The sequence below is a fragment of the Uloborus diversus genome, chromosome 8 (genome assembly GCF_026930045.1).
Source record: "Uloborus diversus isolate 005 chromosome 8, Udiv.v.3.1, whole genome shotgun sequence".
NCBI classification, from domain to species: domain Eukaryota; kingdom Metazoa; phylum Arthropoda; class Arachnida; order Araneae; family Uloboridae; genus Uloborus; species Uloborus diversus.
The window spans coordinates 154,190,463-154,216,798 of record NC_072738.1 but is presented as its reverse complement, the minus strand read 5'-3'; the positions used below and the strand labels follow the sequence as shown (position 1 = coordinate 154,216,798).

The 26,336-nt window shown below is 32.3% G+C and overlaps 1 protein-coding gene across 2 annotated transcripts; it reads left to right on the top strand.

Annotated features, from left to right (window-relative positions):
• The first annotated feature begins 714 nt into the window (after positions 1-714).
• Positions 715-25,584, top strand: LOC129227496 (SKI8 subunit of superkiller complex protein-like). 2 transcript variants are annotated; one of them, XM_054862070.1, is made up of 11 exons: positions 715-760; positions 3,472-3,507; positions 7,563-7,590; positions 13,042-13,144; positions 14,621-14,706; positions 16,279-16,365; positions 17,379-17,527; positions 19,114-19,207; positions 22,906-22,999; positions 23,803-23,895; positions 25,371-25,584. In XM_054862070.1, the coding sequence occupies exons 2-11, from the start codon at positions 3,505-3,507 to the stop codon at positions 25,537-25,539; spliced, it is 906 nt and encodes a 301-aa protein (XP_054718045.1). In that variant the 5' UTR covers positions 715-760; positions 3,472-3,504; the 3' UTR covers positions 25,540-25,584. The 2 variants fall into 2 exon arrangements, with proteins under 2 accessions (XP_054718045.1, XP_054718046.1); XM_054862071.1 differs by having other exon boundaries at positions 725-793.
• Positions 25,585-26,336: the final 752 nt, after the last annotated feature.

Sequence of the window (26,336 nt, the reverse complement as noted above, 5' to 3'; positions counted from 1 at the left end):
GGGATACATTGACAAGAAAGTTAGCTGGGTTATGATAACGTGATCGCTTCGTGAGATTAGTGATAAAAAGGAGCAGGCAGATTGGTTTGCATCTAATTCACGTTTGAATATAATTTCATAAACAAACTTCATAAAATTGCTACAATACCCAAGTTTAAATTGACTATCAATTGAAATACAATAATGCAACATTTTGAATGAGCGTATTTCATTCTGAAGCTTTGGATCTTGAGATACATAAGACCAGGCATGGCCCCCACTGAATACTTAAGCCAGCGCATTCAGTGGGGCCATGGACCAGGCAAATTAAAAAAGAAAATTAATTAAAAATGGACTGCTGCCACGCCGTGGGTAAGATTCATAGATGTGGTAGTAACAGATTTGAGAACGAGGAGGGGGGGGGGATTTACCCCAATTACTAATAGTATCTTTTGGCACAGCTTTTTTTTAGCCGGCATTTGGGGACTGTTCCCGAAATTTGGAGACGCATGGTCAGCTCATTAACTCTTTACTTGAGTATGTTTTTTAAAAAAGTGGTTAGACAGGGAATTACATCTTGTACCTGCTGTAAAGAATTTGATAATGCAAGTACATACTAGATGGAAAGAGAAAACTTGCTAAAGTAAGAAAGATTTTTTTCAGATAAGCCACGCACTGTGGGGAAATCGTAATGTTTTGTAAATGCAAATTTGGCAACAGCATCATTCCCCATTCGCAAGGTAAACAAAATTTTAAAACTGATCGTGTTGCTACGTTGGAAGTAAAGTATCTTTAATTTTAAGAAAATTTTCTGGTAGTTTATACTTTTTTACCAACAACTTGAAACTTTTATAGTTGTCAGTTTCTTTCGTAAATGATCTGCGATTCGAATAAAATATTTACATATATAGTAATGATGTATCGGCGAAACTGTTCGCACCTAGTAATTTATTCTTTTCTTAGTTTCAAGATTGTGTAGAAATCGGTTTAATCGAAAACTTGGTGATATTTCGATAATTGGGAGTCTGACGATCTTTCTTCATTGGCATCAATTTTTGGCACAAGCGCCTGCGCGAGAGGTATTTTTCTTTGCAAATCAAAACAAAGAGATCGGAAACATCTATTCACCCACTATAAATCAGCAGGGTTACCGAAATAAAATTATTTACGCCAAAAATGAGACGACCGCGCCAGATTCCCAATTATCGAAATATCCCCCAATTTCTTTCTGCAAGACAAAAATTATTTTGAAATAATTGCATATATGTCTTACAGTAACACCAGCTGCTTGTGTTTATAGAACTGTTGAAATATTACCACTGTAACTTCATATTTTTAAAAACTAGCACAAAGTCTCATTCTGTGACAATGTTGCCGCATTTCTGTCCCAGGGGAAACGAGAAACACTACGTCTTATATTAACGGTCATATATTTTACTCAAATCTATTCTTTGGAAACAATGTAGCAAAGGGGAAAATATATATGAAGGGCTCGTGGCAGAAATGTGACAAGCCACAAGGAGTGACTTTTCGTTCAAAATTTTTTTTCTCATAACTAAAATTCAAATCAACGTGACAATGGATTATGTCATCTGGAGAAAAACATATCTCGTTTTAGTATTGCAGAATATAGAATGTATAATACCTTTGGAAAATTCTACAAATATTTTTTTAAAGTTGGAAATTGGCCTATTGAAAAAGTCACATCATGTGGCTTATCACATTCTTGCCCCGAGCCCTTCATATTATGAAATAGCTTTTTTAGAAATTCCATCCACTCGGAAAATGAAAGGTTGTTGAATAGTATCCAAACTTTGAATTTTACTTTTTATTTATGAAAAATTGTGTTTTCTTTGGGTTTATGCTAGTCAAATGTTTTAACTGTTTCAATTGAGTTAAATGCAAAAATCGTAAGGTACAGATGTGATATCCCCCCCCCCCCCCATTTGGCGACATCCGATTTTTTGTAGAAAATTGAAATATTTTTCTCGTCAATGAGGCGATAGTTTTTTAAGCATGGCATCCCTGGCGAAATTAACCTGTGTTTGGTAACCCGAAGGCAAGCTAGTTAGATCTGTTCAAACTTGTTTACTTGGTTTCATGCAGGAGAGATACGTGTTGTTTCGTGCAATATACCTTACAGGAAAGCTTATTTTGTGTCAGTTTAAAATCAGTAGTTGTGTTTTGAAGTAAAAACATTAGAAAATGCCAGTTTCTTCAAACTTGAACATTAATTAAAAGTTAACTCCAACGTGGTGTGTATCTGTAACGTGCCATTGTCATATGATGTATTGTTTTAGACTGAGTGTGAGGATTTATACCATAGAAAGGTAAGTTCTTCATTTTAGAATTAAAAAAAAAAACTCACTTCCGAAATTCTTTGTTTTTACAAATCCTTGAGGGGTTCTTGTAGTTTTTAACTTTATTTTTACTGTTTGTAAATTAATTTTTCAAAAATAGTACGGTTATTTTATTCTAAAAGTTCATTCTTATCGATGCCACGAATTATTTAGACATTCTATTAACGTGCTTCCTTTAGGTACTGAATTTCTGAAAATACGTTGACTCCAGCATTTTATAAAAATATGAAGATGTTATTTTATGTAAAATATAATAGGTATTTTGAAAGCATGTCTGGGTAGCAAATAAATGTATGGTATTTTTGTTCTGTTTATGTTTAGGATGTTTTGTTAAAACATTTCTACTTTTCATACATCAAAATTTGAGTAATTAAGCACTTTTTTGGCTGAAATAGATAAATTTGATTTAGGGGTGTTTTCCGCTTTAAACATTGCAATTTGAATCGCTTTTCCCTTTTTTAGTTGAGTATGAGAAAAGTTTTTGTTCGATGAGATGCATGATGGAAAATAGCTTTTATTTCTATTGGTACATATTTCATTGGTGAGCTGTTATAGTAATTTGTCAATTTAAGCATTTTAAATACTTTCTTGTCATTGTTCTTTGTGTACAAAAACTTTCTAGTTTCTGGTATTTTTGAAGCGTATATTCGTGGTGTTTTTTGTTGTGTTTTTATGTTGTTTTTATATATATTGTGTTCTGAAGTGCTTTGATCATATTTTTTATCTGATTTTTTCATGTTGGCGCTAAAAAAGCATCGCTAAGAACGATGTATGATATATGTCGTCATACATCGTTTTCTTGGCGCCAACAGGAAAAAGTCGCCAAGGGTGGGGTATATCACATCAGTTCCAATCTTAATGTTTTCAAATAACAATAATTAAAAGATACTTTTCCCCTAAAGGTATGCATAACTTGTGCACCTATATGTACTAAAATTAGTAAAACATGAAATCATGGTAAATGATGGAGCAGTATGTTCAGCTGTAATAATGTAAGAGAATCTGTTAACTATTTCACTTTGTTCCAATTACACATGTTTTTGTAACATATCTTTCTTCTTATTTTAATGTTTAATAAAAGTTTAATGTGCTATATTATAGTTCTCATTCTGATCTGTATTTTTTTTTCCAGACTTCTGGCAATTGAATTTTACGTTTGATTGACATGGTAATCTTTATTTTAATTAATTTTTTTACTCTTAATTTACTGTTGTACGTTTAATTTTGTACTAAATTTTTCAATTACAAATTCACTATTACTACTATTATATTCTAAATGGTACAGCACATTAAATTTATGCAATTTGTTCTACTTGATTTGTGAATCCATTCCTTATGCAAAATTTTCAAAACATTCAGTTTTATGTATTTGTAAGCAACAGTTTTGATATTTTTATCAAAAAATTTTAATTTTTATATACAGATCAATGTTTTGTTAGATAAAAAAAAAATCCTTTTATCAATTTTACTTAATTTTATATGTGTGTGTGGTGTGTGTAGGAAAAAGTATTGGATTTATAAAAATTTTGACATTTTGTACATTTTAAGGTGTGCTGAATCTAGTTTAAAACATTTTTGGAAAATATCTCTCTGTATCTATGACTGAATTTTTTGTTGCCGCTCTAGAGCAAAAACTAGGCTTCGTGAATAGAACAAAATTTGGTATGCATATGTAAGTCACATAAATTTGTACCCATTAGATTTTGGCTCCAGTTTCTCAAAAAGAGGTGGAGTAATTGAACCTTTTATTCGTTATGATTGACTGCAATACCTCAGGAAGTAATGGGGCGAATAAAAGTCAGTCCACAAGTAGAGCCGAAAGGGTACAGGTGCTGATTTAATTTTGGTCTCAATATCTCAAACGGGGTGGAGCAATAAAACTTTTTTCTTGTTTCTTGTAACTACTAGATATCTCAAGAAATGATGAATGGAATCAAGCAAAAATTAGACCTCAAGAGCTGATTTGATTTTTGTTCCAATTGCTTCAAGACAGTAGAAAGTTCTTTCTACACTCCTGTTTGTGAAAATTGTAACACCATGAAGGAAACATCACAGTTGAATGAAATTTAATACACAGTTGAATGATAATGGTACAAATAAATGGTTACATTTTCAGACCAAACAAACGCCCCGCAATAAGAGCTGCTACACGACTCAGCATGGAGTGAAACAAAGTTTGAATATCTGCCTGTGGAAGAGTATTCCACTTTTTGTATGCGCAACCAAAGTTTGTCTGTCGAAACAACAAGACGAGGATCACGAGTGAGAGGCCACCCAACTAAATCCCACACACAGTCTTGCATAACATAGACGAACGCTGGCGAACGGCGTTCGCAGAAAATGTTTGGCTCTGCAGAAATTTTTTTTCAATTGCTAATGTTTTTTTTAAAGGGAATGTCAAAAATAATCCCAGTTTATTTCTATTAAATCCTTTCTCCAAAAGCCTTTCAAAGCACATGTGTGAAAAAAAATAATGGTTTTGGCAGTTTTATTCAGTTGGTGAAAAATAAGCATAAACTATATATGTTATTGCAAAAAAAAAAAAAAAAGACTTAAAGTACTTTTTTTTCTGTCTCTTTCTTATTTGAATATAAATTTAATTCTTTATTCAAGGGTGAGTTAGGCAAAATAATTATTTGCAGAAAATTTTCCAGTTAGGATTTCTGTTCGCAGAAAGCTTTTCATTTTATCTAAGTCTGCCCACACATGTTTAATTGGTGACATATCCATGGAATATGCAGGGCAAGGAAGAAGCTGCACCTCCTGCGAATTAAGGTAGGATTTGACAGTCCTGGCAACATGTGGACGGGCATTATCCTGCTGGACTACAGCCCCTGGCAATCTTTGCAAGAAAGGAATAGCTCGGGACTGTAAAACTTTGTTTATGTATCGGGTACTGTTTAAATTGCCCACATAGCAATTGTGATCATCCATGATATGCTATTGCACCCCAGACCATAACTCTGGGTGTTCATCCACTGTAGTGTTCGATTATGCACTCCGGAATGTGCCGTTCACCGGCATAGCGCCTGACACGAATTCGGCCATCATGGTGCCACAAATTGAAGCAGGATTGGTCAGAAAAGACAACCTGCTGCCAATCAGCATGCCAGCTCCTATGCACATTGGCCCATTGTAGCCGCAGGTGGCGATGGTTTTGCGTGAGAGGAATCCTGTATGAAGGAATCCTTGCGCGCATCCCAGGCTGCGGCAGACGTCTCCGAATTGATGAAGCATACAATGAAACACCTGTAGCTGTTGACCACTGTGCTGCCAATTGTCTAGAAGAAGCTGTGCGGTCCTTCAGCACCATATGCACCAGGTGTGTGTCATTGCGAGCTGACGTCATATTTCGGGGTCCACTCCCGGATTTCCGAGCTGTCCGACCCTTGTCCGTCCACTGCTTCCAAACACGCATGATTGTGCTGCTGTTACGATGCACACAAGCAGCTACTGCATGATAAGACAATCCAGCTTCACAATGGCTGACGATTCTGCTCCGTTCAAACTCCGAAATTTGCTCAAATTTCATTCTTTTCTCGAAGAGGCATAATAAAGATTCAGTTAACGTTTACTCTAGCATATAACCACCGATAATCATACACGCCATGCTACAGCCGTCTTTTTATATACGTTTCGATCCGCAGTTCAGAGGGCGCTGCTCAGCATACGCATTTCTGCTACTGGTCTGCAATTCTAATCATTTGCATATCATGCCCTACTTTACATTGCCTGCAATTTTCAGCTCACTTACGTAAGTCCTTCGTGGTGTTGCAATTTTCACAAACAGAAGTGTAGTTTACTGCTATCACTCAAGAAAAAATACTGCGATTTGGAAGAAAAGTAAATCTGCATAGAAACAGGCACTGATTCAATTTACTCATAAGAATCAAACAATGAAAAATAAATCCCATTAAAATGTTTTCACTTGCACATGTAAGCCTTTAACGAGATTCAATTGTTTCATGATTTAAAATCTTTATCTATTACCATCTTCTGTTTGTCAACAAATAAAATGTTTGTAATTAAAATAAGCGTGGTTTTATAAATAATTTTTTGCTCTTTGAGGCTGCTTTTGTGGGGATATTTTGATAATTTGGAAATTGATGCTGTTGTCAAATTTATGTGTGAGTAATTTTATTTTAGTAACCCTGTTGTTTTATCGGAAGCTTATGCAAATACATATATTTCTCTACTTTTAGTTTATGCATGCTAAGGGGCAATATTTTTCACTCTGGTCATTGATGCCAAAAATTTAACAAAAAAGAATAAGGATCGGCAATTTCTTACTCATCAAAATCTTCCCATTTTCGTGAAAGCAGAATTTTGTAGTAGCAATTACATGAGCGGTTATATGTTAGATTCAAAAATTCTTAAGACTGAAGTACAAGAAAGTTTCGTAATTGTGTCACAACATACTAGTTACTAATTGTTCTGTTTTTTATTGCAATTACTGTGTTGTAAAATATTAAGTTTTGTTTTTTATTATTAATTCTGATTTGTATGTTGAGTGAGTTTTATGAGTATGTAAAGAGAAATAGACTAAAAAACATAGACTATAAAATATTTTCTAAATCAAGTACTTAAAACGCATGATCTGTTAAAAGCTTTGTGCTTGGTGTTTTTATTATATGTCATTGACTCCCTCTTAATTGGCTTTATTAGAATAAAATACTAGCTGCTTAAAATGAAAAAAATAGGAAACAGATAAAGCACAAATTTCAAGTTTTTTGTGAGATGTATTTTTGACCATTATTTTAATTTACAAAAAGTGTTTATGCTGAGTAATCTATTTGAATTGAAAAAATAAATATCTCATACATATAAAGTTAATGCATATAAATAAGTGAATAAAATGCAAAGTTTTTTTTTTTTTTGCTGAAAATAATTTAGGTTGATTGGCATTTTTAAGTTCAGAATTTTTGTTTTAATTGTAACACAAGCTTTAATCTAATTCCTCCTGATATATGGTTTAAGTCTTTGTAAAGCAATAAAATTGTGAAGCAATCTTCAGGGATTGATGAATGCTAGAAAGCAGAGTGGAGAGCCCCCTAATTGAAAAGAAAAAAAAAAACTTAAATGACTGATTTTAGTGTATTCAAATATAATGCTAGCCATCTTCACATTTTGATGCATTCCTCTTTACTTTATAAATATTTCTGTGATGTTTGACGTTATGCAGTATGGCTGTTAATAAAACATCATTTTTACTTTGTCTTTCAGTATTCTGTATTGTTCAAACAAGAACAAGGTGAGATTTTTATTTTTAAACATAATTCAAGAAATAATTTGTAGAGTAATCTATACATATATAAATGCATGTTGGTAAATGTGTTTGTTCCCTAAGATCTCATAGAAACTACCCGGCAGATTTGACTGAAACTTTCACATTTGTTGTTTTTGGTACTGGGAAGGTTTATAGACCATTTAGAAGAAAATACAATTGATAGTTCCTTTTTTATTCCAGTTTAAGCCCAATTTTGTGATAAATCAGAAGGCTTTCTCAGTCCAAATCAGTATTTAGTGCATCTGAACTCACTGATGATGGATAGAATTGTGTATATCATTTCTGCTTTTCGTGTTGAATATTCAAGGCTTTTCTCAAGTCAAATCATAAAGTAACGTTTTTTTCAACTTCATTGTAAGTATCCATAGACTAGTAATAAGAGTCTCTTATTATTAGTCTATTAGAGTATCGGGGCTTTTAACATACTTCATATTTAAAATGTATTGTAGCTTTTTTTCATTTGTTAGTAGATTATTTATCCGTCAGAAATGTGTTTTTATTGTGCAACTTGCAAATAATATTTTCTAGAGTATTATTTCTTAATTAGTAGATATTTCACTACATTAATTATTTTTGCAAGTTCTGATAATTTGTGTTAAAAGTTCAAGTAATCACTTGAAGAGATTGGCAACTAATAAATAGATTTTGATGATTTTCTTCCATTGGAACTTCAAATGCAATTTAATGTCTTTTTTAAAAATTTATTTGCACTGATTGGGCTCTTACTTATCTCATATTTGTTCAGGCGTTCTTGCAACTGGGCACTTACTTATTATCTTTTCGAACAGGAATCTTGGCGAACTTTTTGCAAGAAGATTTCAATTACTTGGCAATTTTTTCAGCTGTCGCTGTTTTTGACTACATAATAATACTTAATGTCTTTCAGAATGTAACCAAAATTAAATGATTATTCGCTTGTTCACCTCGACAAAATCTAAAAGATCAATATAACATTCCCTACTTCAGTCAAAAACCATTAAAACTTTTGCCAAAGTGTAAAATAATCTGCATACTAAATTAAGCAAACCTTTAAACCAGACTAAAACATCTATTCATTTGCGTGTTCGCAAATAAATGCCAAATTTTCCCTATTTGTTTCAAAATTGTTTCAGACAAAAAAATTTAGTGCCATTTTCTGGTCAGCAATAATATCTCATCATTTGTTTCTTTTTTTTTTTTTTTTTTATAAAAATTAGTGACATAATAATACATAAGTATATTCTCTAAAAAGTAGGGAGGGAGGTAGAATTATCCAAGGTATCCCAAAACAGTTACAGCAAATTTGGCGAAGTCTTAAATCGTACCACGAACCTACCATTATTCAAGTTTTCAAATGACATACTCAAGTATAACGGGATTAGAGGCGGCAAAATTTTTTAAACATTTTGTATTTCAATGACCATGTTGGGAAGGCTAGACCAGGCTTGTGCCAAGCTTGATCTTCGCCGTCCTGCAAATGTCTTCTGATCGCCTTTATGCAATGGGTTTTGGGGAAACTATAGTTAACACCTTGAGTAAGGTTCTGCAGACAAATATGATATGAAAAAAAAACATTTGGCACTTCATTTCTTTGGAATAAAAATGTAAATATTTAATTTTGGATTTATATTGTACGTTTTTACTTCACATCTCGATGTTATTTTGAGTTCAGTAGGTCCTCTGATATATTCTTTGTTCTATTTATATAGATATAAAATATTCACCTTCTTAGGGGGAGGGTGTTAAAGTTCATTACTTGAATACAAACTACAATATTAGGATTTATATTTTATGTTAAAACGATAAGTGAAAATTCAAAAGAAAAATAATGTTGCATTCTAATCATTATAAAAATGAGGGAAAAAAAGCATACAATTAGTAACCTTCCAAGGCAATATTTATAAATAAAAAGATTTTTGACTTATATCAAACGAGTCGGTGAAAAGCAAAGGGATATAAGTGGACATTTTCAAGTTTTGAATGAAATGCGTTTAAAGATACGGTACTAGTAGGCTGTGGGACGAAGGCATAAAAGATGCTTAAAAACATGGTTTCGTTTGCCAACTTCGGGAACTACGAAAAGTGATATTTTTCTGAATCCTTAGTGTCTACAGATGAAAAAAACCTAATGTTCACAAAAAAATAGTGTCTCATAATTTTTTTACAGACCATTAAAGATACATGAAAAGGAGTGAAACTGTCAAGCAAGAGGCAGACAAATTTTAAATACATAAAAAATATTATACATGTAAATTTAAAATATTATGCATGTACGTTAAAAACATTATGTATGTACATCAGAAAATAGTTTTTTTCAAGAAGCAAACTCTTCATTCTGAAGTATCATCGTCAGAATCACTGAATTCATTTATGCTGCTTTTGCGTATGGAGTTATTTTCCTCCTGAGAGTTTATACAGCTACAGTCACTAGAGGAAAATTATGTGCATGAACAATTTTACGTCTTGCATGTACTGCATCTCTTCGAAGAACACCGAGTTTTCGGGCATGCACAGGAGACTAGTTTTTGAACATTATCTGATGCAATGGAAATAGTGCTAAATTGTATTTCAATACTGCCCGCATTTATGGTCCATCCAATGTTCTGATGAACTGGGAGCATTGATTAAATCAGTGGTGCTCAACCTACAGCCCGCAGATCAAATGATGACCCATGTGCCCCGTCGTTGTATTCAGTGTTAAAAAACGAAAAATATATTCTAAAACCTTCCAAAAATACTAGTAATCTTCTTTCAGTGTTATGAATTTTGAAGTCAAGTAGTCATAAATTGATTTCTGAAACACAGATGCAATAAAATAAGCATGAAGTAATTAAACTTAAATCATATAAATAAATTTGATATTTGTTCTGGTCCACGAGATTCCTATTAATGTGAGTTGTCGCCCGCAGGTAAAAAAAAAAAGGTTATTCACCACTGGATTAAATTATTCAAGCATCAACAATGAATATTTGCTTGATAGTTAGTGCACAAACGAGGGGATAGGGTAAGAGTCACAGTTCGGAATTTGTTCTTTTTCACTTCAGCTCCGCAGTCCTGGTAAAAACATTTGCGCTTTAAATTCATTCCATTTTGATTCAGTCATATTAATCTCTGACTTTCATCAATGTTAAGTCTATGAGATATGATATTTCTACATTTATTAATAACTTTCATTTTTATTTCTCGTCACCAAAAATTGAGAATGTATTCAGAATCTACTCCATTTTTTCAGTTTTTGGTGACATAAAATAATTTTTCGCGTTGTCGTTAATGTTAAAAAAAATTTAATTGTCGAAAAATTGCCCTTAAATGGCTAATTAAAAAATTTTTTGTAAAAATATTCTCATCAAGAGCTTTTTCCAACAAAGTTTTTCTTAAACAAATCCGTCTTTAAGTTCGCATTTTATATTTGCCTTAAATTTTTCCCGCAAGCGCTAATATAAAGTGCTTTGAACTGTTCAAAATTGAACGAAAAAATATTCAAATCAAAAAATGAAATACCGGAATGAGGTGTCATCGGGAAGATCTTTAAAAAAACGACTTCCTTTTACTCCAATTTAATGTAATTTTCCCATTATTGCCAATACTCTCTGAATATCACCAACAGTGGCGAAAGAAACCAGATTTAAAAAAAACATCGCCAAATTTGTAAACTTGGCGTCCAAAAGACTGGCGATATATTGCCAAGTGTCCTCCAAATTATAACACCACTTGAGTTTACATCGAAATTAACAATGATTTCCTCCAAAAAAAAAGTGGCAAAAGACCCCTTTAGAAACACCCGAATGCAACCAAAAGGGAAGGTGCACAACTAGACCCCACTAGGAGTCTACGTACCAAAGTTCAACTTTCTAGGACATACCGTTCTTGAGTTATGTGATATACATACGCACATCCGCACATACATACTACGGACGTCACGAGAAAACTCGCTGTAATTAACTTGGGAATCGTCAAAATGGATATTTCGTGTGTCTAGGCACTTATCCACGTGAGGTAGAGTCGAAAAAAAAAAAAAAACCTCAACATTCATTCGGGGGCCTGAGCAAAATGGAAATTGAGGTAATTTTTGGGTGAAATTTTTTTTTTCGCGAATACAATACTTCCTTTTTTGTAAAAGGAAGTAAAAAAGTTTGTTTGAATCGAACGATTTGTTAATTTTTTTTTGCGGGGGGGGGGGGGGAGGGCACATAGGTCGGACCGACAGACACATATTTTCCCCATCTCAAACCCCTACTTTTGAATTTGATATTTATTTAATTATTTTATTTATTTCTTTTGACTTATTTTTTGTACTAAGCAATATTTTTACGATACATTAACCTTAGCACAGTAAACCACCTTTTATGTCCTTTTTTATTTTATATTACTTTGACGAGAAAGTAGGCTAAAAATGAGCTCAAAATATCGTCTGTAGTCAAAAAGCAATATTATTAAAAAAGGAAAAGATAAAGCATCGTGGTATGAAATATACTTTTTAGTTTTCAATTTATCGTCTGCTAATGTTTAATTTTATAATATTTTTTAAACATCGATGGCATCTGTTAGAGATGTTTATGTTCTTAAGATTTTGTAGGTCAATTATTGCTATTCGGTGATTCATTAATATCTTTTTTGTGAAGTAAAGTGCCTTCTAATTTTTGTACTTAACAATGTCTATGTGCGCTTGCTCTAGTGTAATAAATGAAATCTTGAGATGAAGATCATTCAGAGCTGCGGATTGATACAATTTTTTATTTCCTTTTAGTTACAAAATTACGAAGCGAAAGTAAGTAATTTAAAACGTATTAATATATTTTGCAAACGAAAAATTGAGCAAAAACAGTAAAATTTCGGTTGGAAAACTATTTATTAAATTTTTACATTATAACTATTGTGTTTAATAGCGCCATCTAGAGACAATTTTTTTTGTGTAAGTGCTAACAGTCCACGGAACATAGTTCCTACTTCAATTACTAATTAAAACTTAATGAGACAATTCCAGCTTGTGAACATTGTATTTTTCTATTGAGTTCATCATTTATAATAGATTTTAAGCAAGTTCACGTAGTCCCTAAGATTGGTAAACGAACTTGAACGATATTTGCACTCGGCCCATAGACTATAGGTAGGCTCTCATTGAAAAGTTTTCCAAAATCACGTTGTATAAAAGCACCTACCAGGGCTATACTAGTACTATCTCTTGCCCCTAGACAGAGAAGTTCATGTACCGTTTTTCTTGTTATCTCCAAATTTTTAATTTTGCTTCTCACTGTCTCAAGTGTCCTTTTGAAATTTTACCAGTGGCTCCTCTTTATATAATTGCATTTTGTTTTTACTATTACCACTCTATAGTAATCTTAACTTTAGCTAAATTTTACTCTATTTTTGTCTGTTCCATGTTTCAATTTTATATGAATTAAAAAACTTATGCATTTATTGGTTTGTCTCAAAGAGCCCATGATGACAGTATTTGGTGTTGTGCATGGAGAAAAGGAACTGATGGACTGAACCATGTAGTAACTGGTGCTGTAGATGATTTAGTGAAATCTTGGAAGTGGTATGAAATTCTTTTATAAATTGTTTTACGCCAATTGTGCCAACAATGTCTTTTATGCACTTTTTTTCCAACTAAAATAATTAGTGTCATTGTTCAAAAAGGAAATTTTTTAATTTGACCTGGAAGTATGCAAAATACCTCCAGAGCCCAGTTATGACATCCAGAGATAGCAATTTCGTCCTTGTTATGAACCGTCCTTGTTCATCGGTCTGGAGTTGTCAATAATCGAGCTAGAGGCAGATGGTCGCTCATTAACGCTGAGATTACCAACTAACTGGTAGCCCATGCTTGTTACTTAAATTTTATCTTCATTTTTGAGTTGAATAGCACCACTGCTCACAAATTTTCGCTTATGTGCTAACTTTATTTCAGCTACCAGTTTGTTGGTAATCTCAGCTTCAATGAAAGCAGCAACATCTGCCTCCAACTCAATTAGTGAATATTCCAGATTGATGAGTCCATAGCAAGAACAGAACCGCAGATTCTGGGTGTCAAGACCAGACTGTCAGTATTTTTCATGTAGCTCTGCATCAGCCCATACTTAATTCTGTAACTTATTGCTTGAAGTGGTTTTTTTTATAAATGTATAAATCAATGCTCAAACACTGGTTCTGGAATTGTTATTATAAGCCCTTAAAGTTGTATCTTGCAGATATCAAAGGTTTAAAATTATAATATACAGTATAACTTTGATTTATACCCGATTTAACGATTTCCTCAGTGGGGTTGTTTCCTTCAGTCAAAAGTACTACTTTTAGTCCTGAAATTGATAGAATAAGCAAAAATAATAACATGGACACAAAAAATATTTTAATTTTCCCAACAGTTATTTTTTAATTAATTTTTTAAACTGTCCAATTTTTCAAACAAGGCATGGTCTTTATGACGTCACAAATTATGTACTTTTAGCGCTCCACGTTATGATAATCATGAAGCGAATTAAATATTGCGCTCTATGCTTGCTATCAACAACATCGTTTCCAGTACACGTGAGTAAAGAGCAAATTAAATATTATGTTCTGCGAACGGCAACAGTGAATGGCATTTCATCATTTGTGATGTCATCAGCAGAAGAACAAACAATGAAAGCGCACCGATTTAAGTAATTTTTGAGCAATATTAAACTTAATCAAATTATTTTAAAAATTTTCAGATCCTATGTTTATAAGCATGCTCTTTTCAGAAAAAAATACTTTTAAAATTTTGGAAATGACCCCCATTTAATAATACATTTTCACTGGTTCGGATTTGACTGCATTGAATATGTATGCTCCTTGATTTGAGGATATCTTTGATTTAACAATAACTTTTTTCAGTCCCTTGACAATTGTTAAGTCGGGGTTGTACTGTAATTTAAAAATACTTTCAAAGATCTTATTCATAGATATGTATTCTTTATATATATATAATATATATATATATATATATATATATATTGCTGTGTTTATTGTGAATCATGTTATAAACTTTTTTTAGGAATGAAGAAACTTTGGATCTAAGACATGTATTTGAAGGCCATGCTTTAGGAGTGGTTTCTGTGGATATAAATCATGAAGGAACTGGTAATCTTTTGACTTATATTATTTATTTAAGATTATACATTTGCTGTAAGAGACAAAGAAAAATCTTTACTCAGAGTTGTGTAAAACAAAGTTAATTTTGCAGTATTATTTTTAATTTTAAAAATTATTAGTTTCATAATCAATAATGTAACAAAACTTCATATGTACGAGTATGGTTGCTTCATAATATTACGAAAGCATTTACTTAATATGATATACTAATCAGAAATGTAAAGCCAAGTCACTACCATGAACAATTGTGGATTTACTACGGTGCAATTACCAAGAGCCCACACCACATAGGGGCCTTGATAAAGCTCTAAAACTGCATGGAAAAAAAGACTTGCGTTAGAAAAAACGACCCCAATAAGGCATTGTGATAACTGCCGAGAGAATCGGTGTATCCACCACTTATCTTAAAACATTAGTAGAATGTAGCCTCCTAGCAGTAGCCACTGATGGATGCAGTGATTTACGAATGTTAATGTTATTGAGAGGTGCAGATATTTAACGTCACATAAATGTTCTATTGAAAATTCAATCATTGGTTTACTTTTTAGCACAAGATATATATATATATATATATATATATATATATATATATATATATGTTTCAAGTTCATACATGTAGCAAGAATATTTATCTTGCTTTGAATTTTTTCCCCTTATTTATTTTTTTTTCCTATTTTTGTGGAAAAAAACCTTAATCATAAAATTCTATAATGTTTGAACAATAAAATTTATTCAGCTATCTATGAAATATGTTGAAATTTTGTTTTTAATTCCAAGTTACCCAGTTCAGTATCAGTTTTTATTTTGCTCATTTTATTGATAAATATCTGTTAACTACTTGCAGATCTTATATAAAAACTTGTATAACTCCATTTTCTTCAGATTTTGGCCTGAAAAACCTGCCTTGCCCCCTTTTTTTCTTTAACTTTTTCATTCTTTGTTCTTTTTCTTTTTTAATTATTCTTAAATCCTTTGCCTCCTTAATTTTAGATCTTGAACTGAAGGTAATTTTACACCACTGGCTCAAGTTCTTCCTTCTAACAAATATCTCCATCAATAGGGTACTCTGTGACATAAATTCCATCTTCAATTGCAGCAAAATCCAAAAAATCTGTGTTTGATGGACTGTTCATTTTCTTTTGTGAAACGTTTCACTCATTTTGTAAATTCATGTCAGAGATATATTAGATTTACTTTGTTCAGAGGCCTTTTGATGCAGTAGCGGCGGTTTGTTTCATTTTGCTCACATTGTTTGGAGAAAGAAGGGGAGGTTGGGGGGGGGGGGGTATAGTTTTGACATGTGGAGTTACGTTAGCAAGAAAAATCTGATGGTGGTCAGGGAATAAAATTCGACCTATCAAATATTTCGACTCAAAAGAAATTCTGCTTATCAAAAATAAATAACAACAATTCTCGGTTCAGTTACACGGGAATAAAGATTCACTCTGGGTGTTATCTAGTTCGACTTACCGAAGTTTCACTGTCTATTTAAGCTAATTTGGAGCCATTATGATTACCTGTTGTTCTTTAAATTACATATATGCATATGGTATATTTCAGTTGCTGCTTCCAGTTCTTTAGACAGTCACATAAGGTTATGGGACTTACAGACTGGTCAACAATTAAAAAGCATTGATGCTGGTCCAGGTAATATAACTCAGAATTATTTTTAATAAATGTAGAGCTTTGTTTATTTTTTGCTTTCAATTATTTGATAAATTCATCATAGAGAAATCTCAACACATTTATCACAACCAAAGACATAGATAAGTCTCCCCGCCCCCCCCCCCCATACAAAGTATGAAAATATTCCATGACATTGTTTGGATTAGTAAAATTCATTTTGGGAACTCGTGAGGGGAGGGAGGTTCGTCGTGAGAGAGAGCTTCTCTCACGACTTTTGGTTGTGTTGGTGAGCTTTTTGCACTGATAAAGAGGCTCCATTGTAGCCTTGAAATAGCTATATACTGTATTTTCTTCACAATTTGCTTTATTTACGTTGGTTTTATAACTGTACCTTGTTTAGATTTTCGAGAACATTGATTGTGCTATCCCATTACTTTCCAATTTTCTTTCACTTTGTCAACTAATAAATTATTTTGTATGTGCAGCGGAGTCTCAAAAATCTGAAGTAATTGATGCTCATTTCACCTAGGATTACTGAAAAATCGGATTACCTGAAAAAAAAATTTCACATTAAGGATTTACACAACTCGGAAGACATAAGGAGGAGCACCTTTTACTTCCTTGTGTCAAAAAAAAAAAAAGAGCTATTGTCTTCACGAAAAAAATCACTCCAACTTCAACATAAATTTCTTTTCAATTGCTTTTTGATGAATTTCAACCTGATTTTTTCTCGATATCCATAGGCATTTATGTTTGCAAGGCAACCAAAACATAATCAACCTCTCATTGTATTTTTATTATTTACTGAACGTAGTCAATAAGTTTTAGAGCTGCAAAATATTTTTATTTTCAGATTTTAATGAAAATCAAATTTTTTGCTGCTAAAAAATAGAACATAGAATATGAAGCACCACGGATTAAGCAGAACTTCGAACTTTCGAGATTTGGATTTTCGAGACTCTACTGTATATGTATTTAAGTTTAACGTCAAAAATATTTTAATAATTGTTTTCTTTTGTCCTTCATATAAACAGTTGATGCATGGACTGTAACATATTCACCTGATTCAAAGTACATAGCAACAGGCAGTCATTCTGGTAAAATCAATCTTTATGGCTCTGAGAGTGGAAAACTGGAGTCTTCTCTTGATACAACAGGGAAATTCACTCTTAGTATTGCTTTTGTAAGTACTAGTATTCTTTAGTGCTTGCTGTGTAGTATTCTTTATCTATTAAAATTAATTATGAAATACATTGTGGTAATGAAAATGAAAAAAAATAAATATATATGCATAAATAACCTAATTTGGTGCCTAAATACGAGAAATGTAAAAAGTTAGTTTTTATTTTAGTGAAAAATATTGCCTAGTTTTTGAGACTTCAATCCTAAAATATGCATAGTAAATATTAATAGCAAATTACAGAAAAAAAAACTAAACTTAAGGCCGCAACAGCCCTCATGGCCCTAGGTCTACTGTGCCCAATGCCCATCTCAGTTTTTGTGACCAAAGCTTCTGGGGCGCAAAAGCAGATTTTTCAGCTATGCAATTAGCTGAACACAGAACCCCTAGTGTTTAGTTTCCCAGCACGCTTGTTACTCATTTTATTGATTCACTGGAAGAGGCTCAGTTGACTGTGCCCAGTGCAGGAAATCAAACGCAGATTTGCAGTGTAGAAGCATAAAGCGCTACCAATAAGCTTCTAGGTTTAAAGCAAATTACACAACATTTGGCATTTCTTTTGTAAGTGTAATCTATAACAAAATTCAGAATCAACTGAAACGAGAGCTAAGGATATCTATTGGAAGACTTTTCCTAGAAGAAATAACTGTTGATGATATGCATAGAAAATTAGAAAAAACATCAATGAATAATATGAAATTCATGCATCAACATCTTGAGATTTAAAGTGAAGAAGTGTGAATAATAGTTGAATGAGAAATTAAAAGTCCTATATTTTAAATCGTTAGGAAATACGAAACCAAAAAATTGAAACGTCTGACCAGAATAAACTCCGAAAATTCACGAATTTTAGGTTTTCTTCAACTGGAAGACAACTGCATCATTCTAAAAATTAAGATGTTGAAGATTATTGCAAAGCATTTATGTATAAGAAAAGATCTTTGTAGTCTTTTGCTAATGAGCAAAGGTGTTTGTGATCTAAAAATTCTGTAAATATTGGGTTGCCGTTTCCGAACATGCTGGGCTGACAACACATTCTACAGTCAGACCTCGATATAAGGTCAGTCGCTTATAAAGTCACCCTGCATATAAGGTTGCTTTTCTAAAGTTCCGGCTCATTGAATAGGAATTCTATGTTATGTCTTATTGGATATATGTTCAAGTCTTAATACATTAATCGCTTATAAGGTCCCTTCTGTCTGATTTCTTTAAATGATTTCAGTGCTTAATAGAGTCACTTCCAAGAATTGTCCGTGACATACGATCCTTAAAAAGTGAAAAGCCGTATTCCTATTAAAGTAGCATATATTGTACAGAATGTAGTAGAAAGTGAGTAATACAACAGTGACACTAATGTATAAAGTAATAACGAGGGCACTCAGAGTGTACTTTTTACCAATCATGAGAAGCTAAAGCTGCAAATTTTCAGAGAACATTTAGAAAACCATTGTGCTTAAATTAAAGAAAAAATCTATCAGTTCAATATTAATGATTTTTCCTACTTTTGTATTTTTCAATTAATTAAATTTAGAATAAAATTAATATATTTTTGATCTCACTGATCTGTGATGTGTTTAAAATATTTCTAGAGTCCTGATGGAAAATATTTAGCTAGTGGAGCTATTGATGGAATTATTAAAGTTTTTGATATTGCAACTGGAAAAATGGTGCACACCTTGGAAGGTTTGTAACTTCTTTTTTTTTCACGGCACTGTGTTTTAAAGCTATGATATGATTTGCTTTTAATTTAAAATTTGTAAAATTTTGTAACTCGGAATTACAATAAAAACCTTTTTTTCTTAAATGGAATCAGTTAGCCAAGCATGCTCGTATTAAAATTTGCTTATGCAACATCTTTTATTAAAAGTTTGATAAATGTCAATATGATGTATTGAAACAACAAATACAAATTTGAGGACCAGCGACAGGCTCTGGGCCCAACTAGGCTGGTCCTAGTCTGTTTATTAGTCCCCAATGAAGATCAATGGCCCTCTTAAAGCTATCCACCCCCTTGATTATTACCGCCTCTTCTGGTAAGCTGTTCCAACTGCCCTACTAAAGTAATAATTTTTCCTAATTTCCAGGTTATCCTGAGATTTGAATAGCTTAAAACAATGACCCCTTGTCCTGCTTTCTGTGCAAAAATTTAACCCGTTAACATTTTTCATTTTGGAAAGCATATGCCTGATTGTTATTTATTTATTTACTTTTTTTTTACTACAAATTTTATTAATCAGAGGAAGACTTTGTGAACCCTCTGCGCAGTTGTCATTCAGTGTACGAAGAAGACAAGAATAAAGGCTGTGTTTAACAACAGCCAGACCAGCCATAAAATAATATAAAATATGCTCAAAATATTCTTCCGTTTTCACTAATCTCTTTGATGTACTTTGGCTTTATCTAAATATTTATGAACATCTTCCACCAAAAATTTATCAGTTTTTCTTACTTTGTTCATATGCAAATTTTGAATATTCCTAGATCAGCTGACAGGTCAATATGAACGTCGGTTTTATTTTGTTTAAATTTTTGTAAGTTGGTCCCTTACACATGGCAGGAAAGATAGGGATTTTAAGTGTTTGACTTTAAGTTATTCGTTTTTCAGAGGAATATTTGCTTGCACAAACTTTTAGTGCTTTTCTTTTCTTGTTTTCCAATGGCATGTGTTACATTTCTTCAATTGAATTGGAGCTGAGTGCATGTAAAAGATGTTTGAAACATTTTTTTTTAATCTAAATGTTTCAAGTTAAAACTGTAAGTTATAACTCATATTAGAACAAATATAAATTGCTTTCTTCATTGTTTACATTTTTATACAAGATTTATACCTTCTTTTAAAAAATAGTCATTTTGCCCATTTCAGGCTGTTCTAGTGTTAAAATGTTTACTTCAGTATGTGTTGGAAAAATAGCTAAATATGATACATTTATTAAATGTCCATACTTTTCTGTTAAGGGTCATTCCATGAAAAAGCCGCCATTTTGTCCTGCATATGACAGCTAATATATTTATTTCATTAAGAAATAAGTTTGAAAGATAATGAACAAAACCTTTTGCCTAAAAAAATCATGCATGTAGGTTTTCTTAAACAACAAAATTTTGTTCATTGTCCTTTTAAATTATTATTTTTAATGAAATATATGATCCATTGTGTAAGAGACAAAATGTCCATTTTTCTGTGGACTGGCTCCAAAACATTTCATTTTTTACACCTTTCTTGAATTTAATATATATCTTACTGATATGTATAATTGATCAGAGAATTATGGAATTGTCTTATTTTGTCTATAATTTGTTTTATTGTATGTTTTGACATAACCTATTTTTTTTCTATTTTCTGCCAAGGTTAAGTGATATACAGTAGATTCTCGAAATTCTGAACACTTGTGGGATCAATCGAGTGTTCAGATTATGGAGACGTTCATTGTAGAGGGGGGCTGGATAAGGCATATGTATTCGCCGGGACCTTCAAAATGTTAGGGTATTTGTATTAGGAAGCGTCCACATAGAGAGAGTCCACTTTACTAAACTAAGCAAGGGCGCCCATATAGGGGGACAGGGGGGCTCATGCCCCCCTCCCCCCGCTTTGGAAATGAGAACTTCCTTGCTTTTAATTCTTTTTTCATTGCAAAAATGTATAAAAATTTCTTTTCCAGCCATTAATGAATAAGTTATTAAAAATGTCAAATTTTAATATCTCTAATCTGTACTGAAATCTATTTCCATGGATAAAATATTCTGCTAAACCATTGGAAAAATGTTTGAGCCCCCCCCCCCCCCTTAAAATTTTGCATATGGGCGCCCTTGATTAAGAGTCGGGTAACAGAAACAGCGTGAAGGTGATACACCCCTCGCAGATTCTTGAGGAGGTCTGCAAACTATTTCTGAATTTGTAAAGGTTTTTTTTTTTTTTTTCACTTTCTACTCAAGTTTATTAAATTTAAAGTAGACACATACTCGAATAGAGCAGAGAGAAATTATAGATATAAAAATGTGTCCAAATCTGCAGGGGTATTCTGTGGCTGAGAGATCTAAGGGTTACTTCAGTGGCCACTACCTGCTCCTCAGCTCCATTTTATTTTGAAGCTTTTCAGCCTCCATTTCCACTCGATAAATTTAACATTTACAGTCGGACCTCAATATAGGGTCACGCCGCATATAAGGTAACTTTTCTTAAGTCCCGGCTCACTGAATAGAAATTCTATGTCAAGTATTATCAGATAAATGGTCAGGTCATAATACATTAATCGCTTATAAGGTCACTTTGGTCAGATTTCTTTGAATGATTTCAGTGCCTAACAGATTCACTTCCAAGAATTCACCGCGATATACGCTCCTTAAAAAGTGAAAAGTCGTTTTTCCTCTTATTGTAGCAGGTAGTGCACAGAATGCAGTAGCAAGTGAGCATTACGACAGTGATACTAAAATATGAAGCAGTAATGTATGCACTCAGCATGTACATATTGCACTCTTTTGCCAGTCATGAGAAGCTGAAGAAATTTTCAGAAAATAATTAGAAACCATTTTGATTAAATTAAAGAAAAAATGCATTAGTCCTGTATTAATGACAATTTTAAGTAAGGTAAGTTGCACATCAGTTGTTTGCTGGGGGATATTTAAATGCAGCTTTACTCTAAATGAAAGTTTTAAAAAATAATTTCAAAATTTCTTATTGATTCCTAAAATTTAGGTTCAAATCAATTTAACTATAATAACCTAATTAACTGATAGTTTTGAACATATTAAATTTTGAAGTGATTTAATGAATTAAATGTTTATTTATCAATGAATATATATGAATCGGTTATAAGGTTAACCTGCTTATGAGATCAGTTTCGTCAGGGGCGTAGCTAAGGGGGGGGTTTTGGGGACAAACCCCCCCCCCCCCGAAAAGTTAGTCTCAAAAAAAAGAGAAAAAGAAGAGAGAAGAGAAAGAAAAAAAAAGAAGAAAAGGGAAAAATTCCAAGCGATTATATATATATATATATATATATATATATATATATATATATATATATATATATATATATATACATATATATATATATATATATATATATATATATATATATAAGAAGTAACCCCCCCCCCCCCCCCCGAAAGTTGGGTCTAGCTACGCCACTGAGTTTCGTGAAGTCCCGAGGGGTGACCTTATATCGAAGTCTGACTGTATATTCAAGCATCCCTTGGTGTTGATTTATAAGTTATATGATATTGGCTAGCTGATTTAACATGCCAACTATTTGGAAGTTTTTTAACCTGCGTTGCCGACTGCTGAGAAATAATTCTGCCACTGGGACTAGGAGTAGACTTTCTGCATGGTGAAATGCTCTTATACTTCTGTTTCATGGGATTCTAAAATCTTTTTTTTTTTCACACAGGTCATGCTATGCCCATTAGATCGTTGACTTTTTCCAAAGATTCTATGATGTTGTTAACAGCCTCTGACGATTGTCACATCAAAATGTATAATGTGTGAGTGATCCTTTATGCTCATTACTGAATACTTATTCAATAGTATTGTCGGCACCATGCTAAACTAACAAGTGTGAAAAATCATGAATCGCGTTTTTCAAAATCGATGGCTTGCGGTAGTACTCAAAAAGGGCTACCTACGGGTTATAACTATTTCAAATGAAAGTTTTACACTTACAGTTATGTGTAAAAATTAAAACGTTATAAATTACTAAACGCCTCGGGTGGAAAAAAATTATTGTTTTGCCTTTCCTGAACTGTGCTAATTTTGACATTCATTAGTTTAGCACGGTGACGACGATATCATTGAACTTATTTATGATTGCAAGTTCCTGTGAATTACAAGTCATAGAGTTGTAATGAAATATTTCCTAATATATTTCCTATACACTTCATAACTTATCATCTGTTAAGTGTTTTCTGATTTAAAATTGAAACTTTCTTTGAAAGTATCTTTTTAGTGATTGTTTTTAAGCGTGATTTTTTCAAAACCGTAATTTTTCCAAAAAAAATTCTAGAATAATCAAAAACTAAATTTTGTTCAAAATGTTTTTGTTTAAATTGCACGATAATTTTTTTTTAATTGATAATATTGCATGTTTCGTATTTGAATGCCTCCAAGAAATATCATTTGGTGGAACGTTTCTTAAATTGAGAATTCAATTTACCCAATTATAGTTTTGATTATTCAGCAGAATTAATTTCTGTAAAGTGATCATGAAATGTTGCGTGCTAAACATAAGAAGTAAAAGTTAAAATGACTAAGTAGACTAATTTTTTTTTTTTAATTATTTTATTGACAGGCAACATGCAAATCCAATCGGAACTCTGTCAGGACATGGATCATGGGTCTTGCATGTGGATTGTTCTCCAGACAATGCACACTTTGTCTCTTGGTAATTACCTCTTTCATTCTAAATTTTAATTTGAATGAAAAAGCTAATAAAATAGTTTTGTATTCATATTATGAAGTGCTACAGTGTTGTCTTTACATGTGAAAATGTAAATTCTATTTTTCTAAACATTGTTTTGATTTTTTAAGGGTTTTTTTCTGTTGTCCTTTAAAAAAAAAAATCTTTCCTTCTGTCCTTGCCATTGTTTTGATTTTTTCAGTTATTATGAAGTGCTACAGTGTTGCCTTTACATGTGGAAATGTAAATTCTATTTTTCTAAACATTGTTTTGATTTTTTAAGGGGTTTTTTCTGTTGTCCTTTAAAAAAAAAAAAAATCTTTCCTTCTGTCCTTGCCATTGTTTTGATTTTTTCAGTTATTATGAAGTGCTACAGTGTTGCCTTTACATGTGAAAATGTAAATTCTATTTTTCTAAACATTGTTTTGATTTTTTTTTTTTTTTTTTAAATCATCAGTAGCATTTAAAAAAAAAAATCTTTCCTTCTGTCCGTGCCATTGTTTTGATTTTTTCAGTTATTATGAAGTGCTACTGTGCTGCCTTTACATGATAAAATGTAAATTCTATTTTTCTAAACATTGTTTTGAGTTTTTAAGTATTTTTTTTTTTTCTGTTGTCCTTTAAAAAAAAAAAATCACCAGTAGCATTTAAAAAAAAATTCTTTCCTTCTATCATTTGTTTAGATTTTTTCAGTTATTATGAAGTGCTACAGTGTTGCCTTTACATGTGAAAATGTGTATTTTTCTAAACATTGTTATGATTCAATATTTTTTTTTCTTTTGCCTTTTATATTTTCTTTTTAAAAATTACTAATTGTGTAAGAGTTTTTGTTATTTCCTTCTATCCTTGCCATTGCTTTGACTTTTTCAGTTATTATTATTTTTTGTTCATATTATTTTTTTTTTTCGTATTTTTAAAAATATTTTTGTGTATTATTTTGTAATTCATTTGTTATTGAAGCATATTCCAATATTTACCGATAATAGAAAAATACTATTGCGATATCTTACTGACAAAAATGTTTGAAATCTTTACTAATAATAAAGCTGAAAGTCTCTCTGTCTGGATCTCTGTGACCGCATAGCTCCTAGACCGTTCGGCCGATTTTCATGAAATTTGTCACAAAATTAGTTTGTAGCATGGGGGTGTGCACCTCGAAGCGATTTTTCGAAAATTCGATTTTGTTTTTTTTTTCTATTCCAATTTTAAGAACATTTTCCCGAGCAAAATTATCATAAGATGGATAAGTAAATTACCAAGTTATCATAACATGGAACCATGACATAGGCTAGCCAATTGGCGAGAAATTCATCATACATTATTTGTAAATATACTGGTGAACCAAAAGGCCTTTTAATTTTCTACTACAGGCAAAGCCGTGCGAGTGCCACTAGTTAAATATATTTTAGTATTTAAAAGTACATTGTGTTTTAATTAATTTTATTTTTGAAATGTTTCAGTTCTTCTGACAAGACTGTGAAAGTGTGGGAAATAGGCTCTAGGGAATGTATCCACACTTTTAATGAACACTCTGATCAAGTATGGTGTGCCAAATATAACCACAATGGTAGTAAAATTGTTTCTGTATCAGATGATAAAACAATTGTGGTATATGATTGTCCACCTTAAACTGTCTATAAATTTTTAATATGCATGTCATTTTTGTACAGTAATAAATTTTGAAAAATACATTTGTTGTATTGATTTCTTTGTAAACGGGGGAATAATTATGCTGAGGAAATAAAACGAGCTGATGTGTGCATCACATGACTTCCTTTTACACCAAGTTGAAGTTCTTTCCAGATTATTGGTAATTTTAATGTGATTCAATAGTTAACTCTTTAAATTTCACCAACAATGGCCAAATAAAAACCAGATTTTAAAAAAAATCGCCAAATTTTTCGCCAAGCTGGCGACAAAACTTGGCGACCAAAAGCTTGGGGATATATTGTCTAGTGTTTTCATAAATTATAACACCACTTCAGTTTGCATTGAAATTAACATTGATTTCCCCCCAAGAAGGTGTAAAAGACCCCCTTTGGAACATTCGAATGCAACCAAAAAGGGAGGTGAACAACAAGCCGCCACTAGGAGTCTACGTACCAAATTTCAACTTTCTAGAATTTCTGCTCTTGAGTTATGCAACATACATACGTACATACAGAGGTATGAGTCAATAGTTTACTCTCTAAATATCACCAACAATGGACAAATTAAGACAGATTTTTTTAAAAAATCGCCAAATTTGTTGCCAGTTGGCGACAAAATTTGACGACCAAGAGACTGACGATATATCGCCAAATTACAACACCACTTGAGTTTACATCAAGTTTAACTGATTTCCCCCCAAAAAAGGGGCAAAAGACCCCTTTAGATGCAACCAAAAGGGGAGGTGCACAACTAGACCCACTAGGAGTCTATGTACC